Source organism: Plenodomus lingam, assembly GCF_022343315.1.
Source record: "Plenodomus lingam strain CAN1 chromosome Unknown contig_22, whole genome shotgun sequence".
Taxonomy (NCBI): domain Eukaryota; kingdom Fungi; phylum Ascomycota; class Dothideomycetes; order Pleosporales; family Leptosphaeriaceae; genus Plenodomus; species Plenodomus lingam.
The window spans coordinates 398,259-411,032 of NW_027093939.1; the positions used below are offsets into that span (position 1 = coordinate 398,259).

General features: G+C 52.2%; 5 protein-coding genes across 5 annotated transcripts; 2 read left to right on the top strand and 3 right to left on the bottom strand.

Annotated features, from left to right (window-relative positions):
* Positions 1–75: 75 nt before the first annotated feature.
* IAQ61_005513 (uncharacterized protein) lies at positions 76–2,581 on the top strand (the record flags this gene model as incomplete). The annotated part of the gene is given in 7 exon segments (XM_066096824.1): positions 76–81; positions 187–258; positions 303–386; positions 437–1,177; positions 1,196–1,514; positions 1,564–2,112; positions 2,169–2,581. The coding sequence occupies 7 exon segments, from the start codon at positions 76–78 to the stop codon at positions 2,579–2,581; spliced, it is 2,184 nt and encodes a 727-aa protein (XP_065953175.1).
* Positions 2,582–2,974: 393 nt separating this feature from the next.
* On the bottom strand, positions 2,975–7,535 carry IAQ61_005514 (uncharacterized protein; the record flags this gene model as incomplete). Its single annotated transcript, XM_003840053.2, has 2 exons — positions 2,975–7,462; positions 7,518–7,535. 2 exons carry the CDS (start codon positions 7,533–7,535, stop codon positions 2,975–2,977), a joined length of 4,506 nt encoding a protein of 1,501 aa, XP_003840101.2.
* A 279-nt stretch (positions 7,536–7,814) lies between these two features.
* On the top strand, positions 7,815–8,325 carry MIC10 (Mitochondrial inner membrane organizing system component; the record flags this gene model as incomplete). Its single annotated transcript, XM_003840052.1, has 3 exons — positions 7,815–7,898; positions 8,065–8,217; positions 8,269–8,325. 3 exons carry the CDS (start codon positions 7,815–7,817, stop codon positions 8,323–8,325), a joined length of 294 nt encoding a protein of 97 aa, XP_003840100.1.
* A 665-nt stretch (positions 8,326–8,990) lies between these two features.
* On the bottom strand, positions 8,991–9,812 carry IAQ61_005516 (uncharacterized protein; the record flags this gene model as incomplete). Its single annotated transcript, XM_003840051.2, has 1 exon — positions 8,991–9,812. The coding sequence occupies one exon, from the start codon at positions 9,810–9,812 to the stop codon at positions 8,991–8,993; it is 822 nt and encodes a 273-aa protein (XP_003840099.2).
* A 218-nt stretch (positions 9,813–10,030) lies between these two features.
* IAQ61_005517 (uncharacterized protein) lies at positions 10,031–12,773 on the bottom strand. The gene is made up of 4 exons (XM_003840050.2): positions 11,314–12,773; positions 10,886–11,267; positions 10,466–10,838; positions 10,031–10,397 (listed from the first exon to the last, which is right to left on the bottom strand). Exons 1-3 carry the CDS (start codon positions 12,467–12,469, stop codon positions 10,583–10,585), a joined length of 1,794 nt encoding a protein of 597 aa, XP_003840098.1. The 5' UTR covers positions 12,470–12,773; the 3' UTR covers positions 10,031–10,397; positions 10,466–10,582.
* Position 12,774: the final 1 nt, after the last annotated feature.

Consider the following 12,774-nt stretch of genomic DNA (forward strand, 5'->3'; position numbering starts at 1 on the left):
TCACCGCCTTGGGGAAACAACAACACACATTCTCTCGATCGCCAGAACACCCGCCCCCAGTCTTCAAACTTCAAAATGGGTGTATGTTGTCGTCCCCCTTTGTCTGCCAGCCTGTGCCCCTCCCATACATACTTGCCTACCCCGCGCATGCGTCATCGGCCTGACTTGGCAACTGACTGGCTGTAGCTCGCATCCAAGATGGCCGCAGCCAACGCGTCCGCCGGTGGTTACCCTCCACCAGGTGGTCAATCTGCCTATGTATGTCATCAGCTGTCATGGTCGACTGAGTACTCCTACACAAGCCTTTTGCTAATTTCATTGCCTCCTCCAGCCCGGCCAGCAGCAGTATCAAGCCTATCCAGGCAGTGCGCCACCACCTGGTGCCGGTCCACCCGCAGTGAGTGAAAACCTCTTTCTTCCTTTTTCTGACCGGTAGAACGCTGCTGTGCTCTGGGTCAATCGTCATCGCCCTTCTTCAAGGACCCGCCACCTTGTGACTGGACTCGCACAACACTTGACGCGTCTCCACACACTCCTGAGTCCTTGGCCACCTTGCTTTGCGCCCCCTACATACTACATAGCAACCAACTACCCCGCCGCCTGGTTACTACGCTTCGACTGCCCCCTCGCCACACTTCACTCGCGCTTTAGCCACAGCATGCCTCTATCAAGCAAGATGTCGTCGGCCTACAACGCCTATCAGCCACCCCAAGGCCAGGCACCGAATCCTTATGCGCACCAACAATCAGCTCCTCCTCCTCCTCCTATGCCACTACGTCCCGGTTCACAACCGCCCCCACATTCACCATATCAACAACCCCAAAACTACGGCGCACCATCGCCATACTCACCCCAGGGCCAGCCAGGTTACAATAGGCCGCCTCCTCCACCACCTCCAGGACAACCGCCTCAGTCGCCTTATCCCCAGTCACCACAGGTAGCACAGGCACCACAATCTCCCTATCCAGGACAAGCCCCATTGTCACCCCAGTATCCACCGCCAAATAACTGGGGACAGCAACCACCTCAGCAGTATGGGCAACAGCCCCCGCAGTCGTATGGACAGCCTTATGGCCAAGCGCCAGCCTATGTTCGTATTCCGCAGACTGTTTGCGCCTCTGGAACAATTGTCAAACGAGATGCGACGCAGAGCAATGCAGCAAGTGGCAAGAACGAGGTACTAACTATTCAATAGGGCGGCCCACCAGGGCAACCTCCTCAAGGCCAACAATATGGCGCACCGCCACCCCAAGGAGGCGGCTACGGCGGCCCTCCACCTCTGCAACAAGTACAACAAGGTCCTGCAGAAGTCGCCGGTTACAAGCAGCTGCTCAACGCTTGCATCCAAGAGAAGGGCCTCCAGACCTTCTACCCACCAAACTCGCCCATCATTGATCAGATTGCGCAACAGGCTGCGCCAAAGGTGAACGAGGTCATTCAACGCTGGCGAGTGCAGAAGGAGATTGCCAACGACATCGTCAAGCTAGCGCTCTACGACATTGTTTTGTATATCGGTGCGTATTAGGCTCTCAAGAGTTCTTTGCAAAAGCTAAGCCGTCCAAGATGACAGTGGTTCCATGCAATTCGAGGAAGAAGGTAGCCGCATCAAGGATTTGCGCCTCATCTTGGAGCGTGTGTCGTTCGCCGCCACCCTCTTCGATGCCGATGGCATTTCCATCCGCTTCATGAACACCGACCTGTCTGGCATACGTAATCAGCAAGGCCGCGCTCTGCAGGACGGCGTTGCAAACGAGACTCAGATTGAAGAAGTCATGCGCGGTGTTCAGTTCAAGGGTCTTACTCCCATGGGTACTTCCCTCCGTAAGAAGGTCATCGATGAGATAGTACTCCAGAAGGCTTCTGCTGGTCAGCTGCGCAAGCCCGTCCTAGTCATTGCCATCACAGACGGTCAACCAGCTGGTGAGCCACAAAACGCCGTTTTCGACACCATCCGTTACGCGTTCGACACGCTGCAGCAGCGCTTCCCTCAGTACGGCCGCGGTGGTGTTGCGTTTGAATTTGCCCAAGTCGGAAACGACGAGATGGCGCGCAAGTTCCTCAGCAAGCTTGATGAGGATCCGCAGATTGGTCCCATGGTGGACTGTACTTCCAGTAAGATTCTTTGGTCCTTTGTCTTTTGCGCTGAACAACTCGCTGACAATATCTAGACTTTGAAAACGAGCAGGAAGAAATGATGCGCGCAAACCCCCCTGTCGACCTGACTCCAGACTTGTGGATCATCAAGCTCCTCCTCGGCGCCATTGACCGCAGCTACGACTCCAAGGACGAAAAGTCCAACCACGCCCCAGGCGGCTATGGTGCTCCTCCCGGCGGCCAGTATGGCGGTCCTCCTCAGCAGGGCTATGGCCAGCAGCCGCCTCCGGGTCAATACGGTGGTCCGCCACAACAGGGAGGCTATGGCCAGCACCCTCCACCAGGCCAGTACGGTGCGCCACAGGGACAGTACCCACCTCCAGGTCAACAGTACGGTGGACCCCCACCGCCGCAGGGCGGTGCACCTGGTGGATACCCGGGCCAGCAGCAGTATGGGCAGCCGCCTCAGGGAGGCAACAGGTACTAGTACTACTAGTCCTGATAGTCTGTCTTGTAGTCCTTTGCGCCGGTGACTAGGTACTGGTAGGAATCCTGGACTGGAAATGGGTTATTTTGCGGATGACGGCCGTCTTTCTGGCTTCTGCGTCACTTGCTCGAGTGGATGATGCGTCCAAAGGACAAGCCTTTGTATGATCACACTTACTGGCTATGTCTCTAGTACGAGATTAGAGCCACCAGATAAATAGTGAATGAGTCAAACAGATTATATTTTTAACCCTTTTCTTCCTAACAAAACATATTCCGTCCATCATCGACATAATTGGGCTTTTTTTCCATGACTAGAACAAAATCCGTCATGGAAATCCCAAACACCGAATTGTAAATCTCTCTACCCATGATCCACCTCCATCCAACTATTCTACACATCAATCCCCCTCCCCCTCCCCGCCTCCCACTCCCCCCACACCCCCCTCCAAACATCCCTCTCACTCCGCCCCAACCCGGCAAACATAGCCGCAAGCCCCTCCCTCCGCAGCGCCGCCGTCCCCAACACCTCTGCCCACCCCGGCGCCAACTTCTCCCGCACCGAGGCCTCCAATCTCCCACTGAGCTGAAAGCGACAATAAGCCGTGAGCAAAGGGTATAGGAACGCGGCGGTGCGATCGCGGGCGATTTTGAGGGGATCGGTGAGGGAGGAAGTCTGGGTGTTTGATTTTGAAATGGACGACTGTGGGGGGTTAACGAGGGTGGAGAGGAGGCGGGAGAAGTGTGTTGCGTTTTGAGGGGTGAGGTGGGTGGGGGGGTGATTTATTGGGTGGTGTGTTGAGGAAGGGTTGGAGCGGGGAGGTAGGGAGCGTAGCCAGTAGGGTAGGGCGCCGGTGCGGGGTGTGTTTGGTATGAAGAGGCAGAATAAAAGACCCTGTAGCAAGGGGAGGAGGATGTGGAAACGGCCTCCGATACGGCCGCGGTGTAGCAAGAGGATCAAGCGTGTTGTTTCGCATAGGCGGGAGTATATTTCTGGGGCGTGGGAGGTGGGGAGCGGGGGACTGCTTCGGGAGGTGAGTTTGACGAGGACGGCGAGGACGGATTCGATGCTGTGTTGGGAGGCGAGGGCGGGCTTGTCGGTGAGGATGGTGTTGATGCTGTTGAGGAGGGCGTTGAAAGAGGGGTTGTCTGAGGTTTGGGCAAGGAGGATGCTGATGCGTGGGAGGAGGGCGAGTTGCTGTTGCTTGAGGTCGGGGTTCGGGTCGAGCTTGTCGGGGAGGGTAGTGATGAGGATGCTGAATATGCGATGGGAGGATGCGCGGTCGAGGGGGTCGGTGGCATGGGTAAGGCTGGGGATCAGATCGAGCTTCTCTGCCAACGGGAGAGATGTAAGAGCGTCCTTTACAGCGTCGTAGGTGCTGGCTTTGACGCCGTCGGTCAGTGGTTCGCGGAGGATTCTTAACGTCAAGCTCATGAACCAGGTTACTTTGGGGTACAATCTGAACCTTGCAACGGTCGTGTGTAATCGTGCCACGTACTTGGCCAACTCGGTAGAGCTCTCGCCAGAAGAGGCAATGTAAGAGTCCAAATCGCTGTTGTCATTGACCCAGATGCGTAGCCACGCTCGGGTAGTGTCGTAGATGTTGAGTGCCTGTAGAGTGGCAGAAGGGAGGTCGTTGAAGGCGTCTAGTATCTCCTGAAGTGAAGCAGTTTCATCACCATCGCCATCGGTAAGACAATGCTTTAATAATTCGACATACTGCAGTGGGTCTAGGAGCTTGCTTTGCTTCTGTGCATGTATCGTAGCTCGAAGGATAGACAGCCTCGCAGCAGAGCACTTCTTTGAAGCCGTAGCAATCTGATCGACCTTCTCAGCAAAACCCTTGAGAAAAGTTTTGTTCTGAGACTGCTTCTCATTTGGAATCATGTGAACCAGAATTGACTCGACTAATTGCCTGAGTAGTTGCAAGCTCGCAGGTGACTCGTTTCCATGCTGATGGAGTCTCTCTGCGACCTCAAAAATGACACTACTGTCGGTAGAAATTTTGGCCGTCGCATTTGGAGTTTCCATGAGATGCGTTGCGATACTCATGAACCCTGTCGAGGTGCTTGAGTTGTTACAGATCAAGTCGATGACTTGATTCAAGATCGCCTCTCGTTGTTCACGCGAGAACGCCGCTGGGTGGATGTACGACATGGCTTTGACAGCTAGTTCTTGTTGTTTGCCATCGCTCTTCGAAAGCGAATTTGCGAGTGTAGAGTAATACGCTTTCTTCAGAGAAGCGTTGCCTTCATTAATGATGGAATGAGACAAGGAGTTGAGCAAATTGCTTTGAACCCTGTCATCGACCTTTGCCAGCATTGAAAGTACTGACTGCAGTAATTCCACGCATTCCGATGCATCAAGGTATCCGAACAGTCCGATGAAATAAGTGCAAAAGAACTCAATGGCCTTAGCATGTTCTGGTGCATCCAGTTGCTTGCCGGATAGGGTAGTTGTAATCCTGCTCAACGTCGCTTGGATGACGGCATCGAAGTCCGGTACTTTCTGCATGTATGTACAGACGTTGAGTAGGAACAACATGGCTGCAGCCTGCGCAGAAGAGTCGATACGCCTCTTAGAACTCCCAGAACGGGTTCCAGAGATGTCATCAAGCGCGCTTGGAATAAGGGGTTCGAGCAACTCCGCTTGTAGGTTCGGAGACGTGTGTAGCTCGATAGGCCATAATTTAGCTAGGAGCTGGCTCAACGTGAACCAAGAGTGGGACACTTGCGAATGTAGGCTGAATCTGTCATCTTGCACCCATGTCGTGAAGGAGCGGAATAGACTATCCAGATGTGGTCGCAGGGCCATAATAGTTTCGTCAGTCCGGACTGCTTCTAGGATAGTGGGTACTATAACTGCGCTGCTAGCAGCGTATCTGTAGCCAGCGAGTTTCTTGACGTCGACATCCTCATTTTTTCCATTTGCAATGGTCTCGCCTAGCTTAGCGACTCGTTGTGCATGCTCTTCAACCAGAGTGGATATTTGACCCTGTGTCAAAGACTGTTCGAAAATCTCCCCTAAAGCCTTACTCAGGGCTCGATCTTCCCAAATATGTTCCTGACGCTTTTTGAGAATCTTCTGGGTCTCGTGCCGGTGAACCCTCACCAATTGTTGATCCCACCTGCGCATAAACCCAAGCAGATTTCGGTTCCGTACGAAAGCTGACATCAAGGGAGTGATGATTTGCTCTATAATCAAAGCTTTTCCGGCAAATTTCGGTTCCTCATCTTGATGTGATTTGATCTGGGCTCGGAGTGAACTAGGAGTGAAGTTAGGATGCTTAATCTCCTCGACCGAGATACGCTCGAAGATGAACTCGGCAAGGTCAGCGTGATTCTTATCCGGCGAAATCTTGATGCTAGTCTTGGGTTCTGCTACGAAAACCGAGGCATCGAGCTTGATCAATGACGCGATTAGTGGCCAATGTATCTTTTTTTCTTGACGTTCTGGGTATTTGACACCACCATAGTACCAAAAGATAATCTCCACGAGCTTGGGGTTGATGCTGACATTGTGCGCATGCAAGACCTGAAGTGCACCATCCAATGCTCCGACCGCAGACTCGCGCATGACGAATTCTGGTGGAGTGTCTAGAGAGCATCTGGCACATGCAGCAAGTGCCGAAAATGTCGCTTGGATCCAAGGCTTCTCTGCAAGCCTGCCTTTTGGTGATCTGGAGGGAGACGCACGTATGGCCAAATCTAACAAGGTCGAAAGAGAATGGAAGAGCACTGCAAGTTCCGCCGGTAATGATTCGCCAGCATCTTCGATCTGTGCAGCCTGTAAAAGCTTTGCGCGGAGAGGTTCGAGATGACTTAAAAGTGCTTTCGGTTCGCGTTCTGAAGCAGGCTTCGCAGGGTCTTCAGTAACGTCCGCGAAGAACGCGGCCCTTGATGGCGCCAGTATGTGCTTTGCCAGTAACCGGTCAAGTTTTTGCGTGGCGCGATCAATGGTGGTAGGAGAGATCTGCGGCGAAGTTTGCCCACGGAGGCTGCCCAGGGTCTCGAGCAGGGTAAGGGTAGGTATAAGACACTCGGTGCTAAACTCGTCTGCAGATACTCCTACTTCGTCTTTCGAGTCTATAATCCGAACATCCCACACTTCAACTATCAAGGACAAGTCCAGAGTGTCGTCGACATCGGATGAGTTGAGCGACTTGGCTGATAGAAGTTGAGTAACGCTTTCCAACCAAAATCTGAGGATCCTGGCAGCTTGTGCAGATTCTGTCCTAAGTACCATTTTCATAAGCTCTGCTTGAGTAATGTCCTGGGCCTTGTCGTTTCTCGAAGCTAGAGAGATGATTGTGGCTGCGACAGCTCTTATAGCAGGGAACAGAGTGTTGAGGTCAGTCTCTTGGCTGACTGACGGGATCGAAGTAGTGCCATTTGCTCCTCGTTTTCGTTTACGCGATTGCTTGAAACCAATCCGGGCCGGGTCGCTGCTTGAGTCTGATGCGTCTTCCATATGTACGTCTTCGGATTGAGTGTTCGAACTGCTGTCGAGGCGCTCGAATAGAGCCCTCTCGAGGATGGTTGGCAGACTGGCATCGCGCAAATGTGGGGCACTGCGCGAGACAGGCAGAACATGTATCATCCAATCGAGAAGCTGCCATGTCTCTGGATGCGCTCGTGCCTTGCGCCCTGCATCCGTCTCCTCCTTGAGCTTATCGAGTACCCAGCGCAAAACCCATTCTGCTCTAGCTCGGACAATGTGCCTTATAACCCCAGCACGGGCATCTTGGTCTTTTATGGTATTCCAGTCTCCCGGAAGGCCTATTATACGAGCAGCTTGGTGAATCTGCTCGTCCAAGTCCGAGAAGTCCTGATTGATGGCTTGCAGTCGCGGTCGAGTTGAGATTGAGTCGGTGCTCGATGTCTAGCATTGATTAACTACATGTCGCCGCTACATTATAAATATATGTATATCTTACCTGCTCAATCGGCGCCATCTTGTCACCTCTCTTACGCCGTAGTTGCGAAGTCTGCGCAAATGGGAGAGAAGCACTAGCATTGGAAAAAAATTGAGCTCGGGCCAGGAGCTACGTTCGCTGGGAACCTTGGAAGACCCCTGTCGCATCTGCCAAGGGCTGCCGGCCGGGAGCACGTCAAAGTTCCGCTCAGACATCGAAAGACGAGCATCAACACCACGCCAAAGCCGCTCCTAAGCACCCCTCGCACATCGAGTGCCCTCGCCGAATCGATCAATTGCACCCTCACATCCCTTCAATATGGCCGACCAACAAAACCCCCAGCCGGTTGCGCCGATTCCGCGGACCACCCGCCCGATGAGCGAAGCTCTCCTCAACGAGAAGGTACACTCATCCCAGTTTGCAGATATAGTTTGATTTTGGAAAACCGGGCAATTGATTGGCTTGTGACAGCTCTGCTTCATTCGTGCCCTGTCCTGGCTTTGGATGGCTTGCGCAGACAACTCCTACATGTGACAGTGCAATGGCGGATGCTAACAAATACTCGTAGTGGGACCGCTGCCTTTCTTCCATGCTCATCCGCTCCGGCCTCGGTGTCTCATTCGGTATCGTCTTCTCCGTTCTCCTCTTCAAGCGTCGCGCATGGCCTGCCTTCGTTGGTCTCGGTTTTGGTGCGGGACGGGCATGGGAAGAGTGTGACAACGTGAGTAAACTATGCAGAAATCAATCCTGCCAACATGCTGACGGAGTGTAGTCATTCAAGCGCGCAGCAGCACCATCAAAGGACGGTCTCCGCGTTGTTCGACCATGAAGGAGGCCTGACAAGATCGAAGCGAGTAGATGGATGGGATTACTGTAATTCGAACTCGGCATGGCATGCAAAACTTGCGCTGTATAGTAGGGCATGGCATAGATCACTTGGAACAATTTCATTGCTGTACATTTGATCATCATCAACTGGATTCACACAGATACGTAGTATATCACGTGTACATGGACATGGTGAGTCGACCAGGGCCAATGAGTGAATCACAACTTCGAAAATGCAGGATGCTTCTCGAATCAAGCTGCTCGAGAGACACGTCTATGATTGCACAGACAACATTTCATACCTCCCATCAAGGTCAGAAATCTCCTAATTGCTCTCCTAATACAAATCCAGATACCAAATCTATATTTCCTTAAGTCCTTCTTAATCCACATAATCCACAATGCCAAAACGCCCATAGGATGCCCTCACCTTTCAGACCCCATGCGGGTACCGTCACCTTTCCACTCCCTCCCCCCTACTCTTTACTCTCTCCAGTCCTCAAACTCAAACTCCTCCGCCCCATCCAGAATCGTAAACCTATGCGTCGAAAACACAATACTCTCATACAATTCGCGTCCCGCCGCTCTGGCCTTCTTATGCCAGGGCCCCAGACCACCTTGCACCGCGTCGGCGCGGGAGTGCCAGAAGCCTGCTCATCACATCCGTTAGTTCAACATTTCGCTGAACAAAAACCCTTTGGAGAGTCTCGAAGTACTGTTCACAGAATGGGCGTGTGTGATAGGGAAAACAGCACGAGTAGTATGTAGAAGAAAAAGGCAACGAAAGGGAAAAAAACACATACAAGTAGCCAAATTCCTACCTTCCCCATCCGCCTTCCCAAACCAATACTTCAACAACCCCCCACTCGCACACGCCTCAGCATGACTCTCGTAATCCAATTTATACAACCACTCCACATCCACCCCAGTCTTCAACTTGCTCCGAAACACAACGACGTAAAATGACGTTCGCTGCCATGATCCCCTTGCCTGCTGCTCGCTGTGCAGCAGGTCCCGTAGCACGGCGAGGACGTGTGGAAAGTTCAGCGCGGAAGTGTAGTGCGCAGTTGCGTAGTGTGGGACTGTGGGGTGCAGGGCGGTGAGGGCTTTTGCGAGGAGGATGGAGGGGAGGGGGAGCGTGGGGAGTGAGAGGTAGTGGCCTGGGTTATTGTAGGGGGAGGAGATGAGGTCTGTGGAGGAGGGGGGTGGGGAGGAATTGGGGGAGGGGTGGTTGGGCGAAAAGGGCTTGGGGAGCTGGGTGTAGGCTGCGGCTTCGAAGCGTAGGCGGTCGATGTCGTTGGTGATGAGGGAGGGGTCGAGGACTAGTGTGTTGGTGTTTGGAGGTGAGGTGGTAGGTGTGATTGTTGAGGGCGAGATCTCGGTTGTGGTGGTGTTTGCTGGCTGTTTTGAGGATGGTATCGCGGTTGGGAAGATATTGCTGGCGGTGGTCGTGGGCTGGGTAGCCGATTCGAGTAGATTGGGTGCCATAGTCAGTACTTCCATGATATTCTCTATTGAGTAGCAGTTGCCATTAATGTAATCGCTTGTATAGTGAGGCGATGGCTCGTCTCTCGTAACAGGACCTATATCCCGGCTTTAGTATCCAGTGTCTGTGTCGCTTCAACAGGACCAGGGAAATCTGGCTGCACTATACCACTTACAAGTACTCTTCTAGTTCGTTTCAGTTCTCACGATGTCTTCATAAGTAATGGTACATTTTTTTGTTTAGTTTCGGAAGTTAATGTATACTTTGATCGCCGTGCGCAACATCACGCAATCCGTCAAGCACGCAATCCACACAAAAACGCCATTTTAGTCACTCTTCCACAATGGCTCCTAAAACAAACACCGCGTCCCCCACACTATCAGCATGACGGTGAGCCACTAGTATGTACACATGATTGAGCCCGTGGCGTGTGCATGGTTTGCGAAGCGTCGCAATACTCGATTGCCCTTGACGCAATGGCTCATGCCGCATCTTCCTAGAGCGCTTCATGGCCAAACCTTATTCAGACGTCCAAAACTTCCAACGTATCCTTTCCCAAATGAGTCATCCCCGCTAAGTGTATATCGCTAAATGTGCGTGATCAGCTTGACATGTGATAACGACCAACCACGGCTACCAACTGTGCATCCCTTACCTTCCCTGGATAGAACCTCAAAAACAAATACCGCAAGACGTTTTGCATCAATGAGCACTTGACTATCCAAGCCTCGGGGCTTTGATCCAGTCGGCCATTGCTCTCAAAAGTGTTCTGTCAGGAACTGATGACGGTGTGGACAAGCCTGAACATGCGCTGAAATCCCAATGGATTCAGGTCGCTGATGGGAACTTCATGGCCATATTCTTCGATGCAGCAGTCGAACGGCTTATTCTGTAACCTATTGTCACCAGGGGGGAGGGGCAGATCAGAGCCCTTGAGTCTCATTTCGGTCTTGAGCTCCATTAAATTGCCCCATAGGATGAAGAGCCTCTCTTCCAGCTGTTGTAGCAAACCTGGGTTCTTCTTCAGACTGCAAATAATCAATACACTGTCGAATCAACACTGTAAAGTACTTACTCTTGCGCATTTTGTTTGATATTGAGGAGACCTTGTGCCTCCTTATTCCCGACTACTAAACGCATCTTTTCCGAGACTGTATTTGGCGGCAGGACAGCATCTTCGACTAGGAGGACAAAGCCCCATTCCCAGCGTTCCTTCCTCTGGCCACTGCTTGGATTGCTCTTACCTCGTCCTTGATACCAATTGCGATCCCTGGTCGAATGCGAGAAGAGTTCAAGTTCCGGGGGATAGACATCGACCACCCTCACGCGGGCTCGATGCCGGCTGTTGACGAATGGAAGGAGAAATTCCTCGTGATTCGCGGTAGTTGCTTGAAGGGAAGGATTACAAAGGATTTCAGATATTGTGGAGGGCTTTATCTCTGGGAAGGAAGCACGAACTACACGTGTTTAGTACAATTATGCCAACGTGAGTAGCCGCCTCACCATTGTGGTTGACCCCATTGCGCTCTGCTTCAATCTTAGCCTGTTTCTCTTCCAACTCTCTCAATTCCGCCTCTTTCATTTCCTGTTGCCTCTTCCGCTTCTCTGCCTTCTTTCCCTTCGCGGCTGGCTCAGTTCGGGTGTCCTTGAGGGCCTCGAATGCAGACTTTGTGCCTCGCTTCTCCTCATAAGCCTTGCGCCGAGCCTCGATCTCAGCAATTTCGGCTGGATTTGACAATTTGTAAATATCCACTTGCGTTGGCCGCTGTCTGTCCTGATGCATTATCCCTTCCAACTTGTTGGCAGGGGACATTTTGGTCCGCAAGTTCCTCAAATAAATGTAATCGCCCACGGCCACATTCTCGCGTGCCCAAGCAGCGTTGCTCTCAAATAGGAGGACGTTCATGGTGAAGTGACCAAAAGGCCCCGTCCAATTACTATTTTGGACCATGTGTGCATCGTCCGACTTGGGATCTGCGTAGTAGAAGAGCTGCTCGTTCTCAGTATAATCGGTAATCTTCAGATCGACAGTGCCCATATTAGTGTAATATATGTTCAAGACCTGCGCTCGAACATCGTAAAAGAGATTGAAATTGAGATCTTTAATCAACTGTAGCTTCTGGGGTGGCAAAGCATTGAACGAAGAGGAGGCACTGTTGCGCTGCTGGACTGGTTGTACCGAGCCAGAGGCAGCCGCGTTCATATTAATGACCGCGATTTGCTCTACCCTTGTAGGCTCAGTCGTGCTGTAGATGGCTTCATAGGGGAGACGCTTATTGCCAGCTTCGTAAGGCTGGCTCAGTTGTGGAACTGGAATGCGATCCTTGCGGAAGACGAAAACGGGGCAGAATGAAGCACTATCAGCAACGCAATCGATGCGCAGACCCCATTTATTCAATTTGAAGTTGCGTATGACGACGACGTCTCCCGTACTGGAAATTTTAGGCAGCTTGTCAGCCGGCCTGAACATGCGACAGAGGATGCTCGAGGAACCAGTAGTGAAGCTATCGAACTCATCTTGAATGGTAAATTCCAGGCAAGAGTCCGATCCTCGAGTTGGCCTGGGCGGCTTGAATTCTACGATGACTCCAATCAGATTCACCTTGGCCTGGTTTTCCGAAACGTCCTTGATCGCTGTAAAGCCCACAGGTGGCCGCATTTGTGCGTCTCGATGCGGCTAGCGGTGTTGGCTTGCGATGGCCTGCAAGACGCGTGCCAAAGAAAGAAAGTGTGGGTTTGTTTGCAAACACGTTCTAGTGTTGTTGGCTAGTTGGTTGAAGAGAGCAATTCATTTGCCAGCGTTAGCAGAGACGAGAGAGGGTGTGTGCTGGTGTGGGTGAGGCATCAAGACACTGTTGACAGATGTGCAACAAGCCTGTCAGGTCCAGTTCTGGTAAGTTTGTTCAGGTGGTAAGATAGATACCTTTGGTAGAACAGACGCGCTCGGCCACATCGAGTACAAAA

What these genes read in the sequence shown, in the direction of transcription:
- IAQ61_005517 (XM_003840050.2), bottom strand. Translation starts at nt 12,469, where the DNA reads ATGCGGCCACCTGTGGGCTTTACAGCGATCAAGGACGTTTCGGAAAAC. An exon ending in CAATGGGGTCAACCACAATG is followed by an intron (nt 11,268 to 11,313) that starts GTGAGGCGGCTA and finishes AAACACGTGTAG; the next exon opens with TTCGTGCTTCCTTCCCAGAG. An exon ending in ATCAAACAAAATGCGCAAGA is followed by an intron (nt 10,839 to 10,885) that starts GTAAGTACTTTA and finishes GATTATTTGCAG; the next exon opens with TCTGAAGAAGAACCCAGGTT.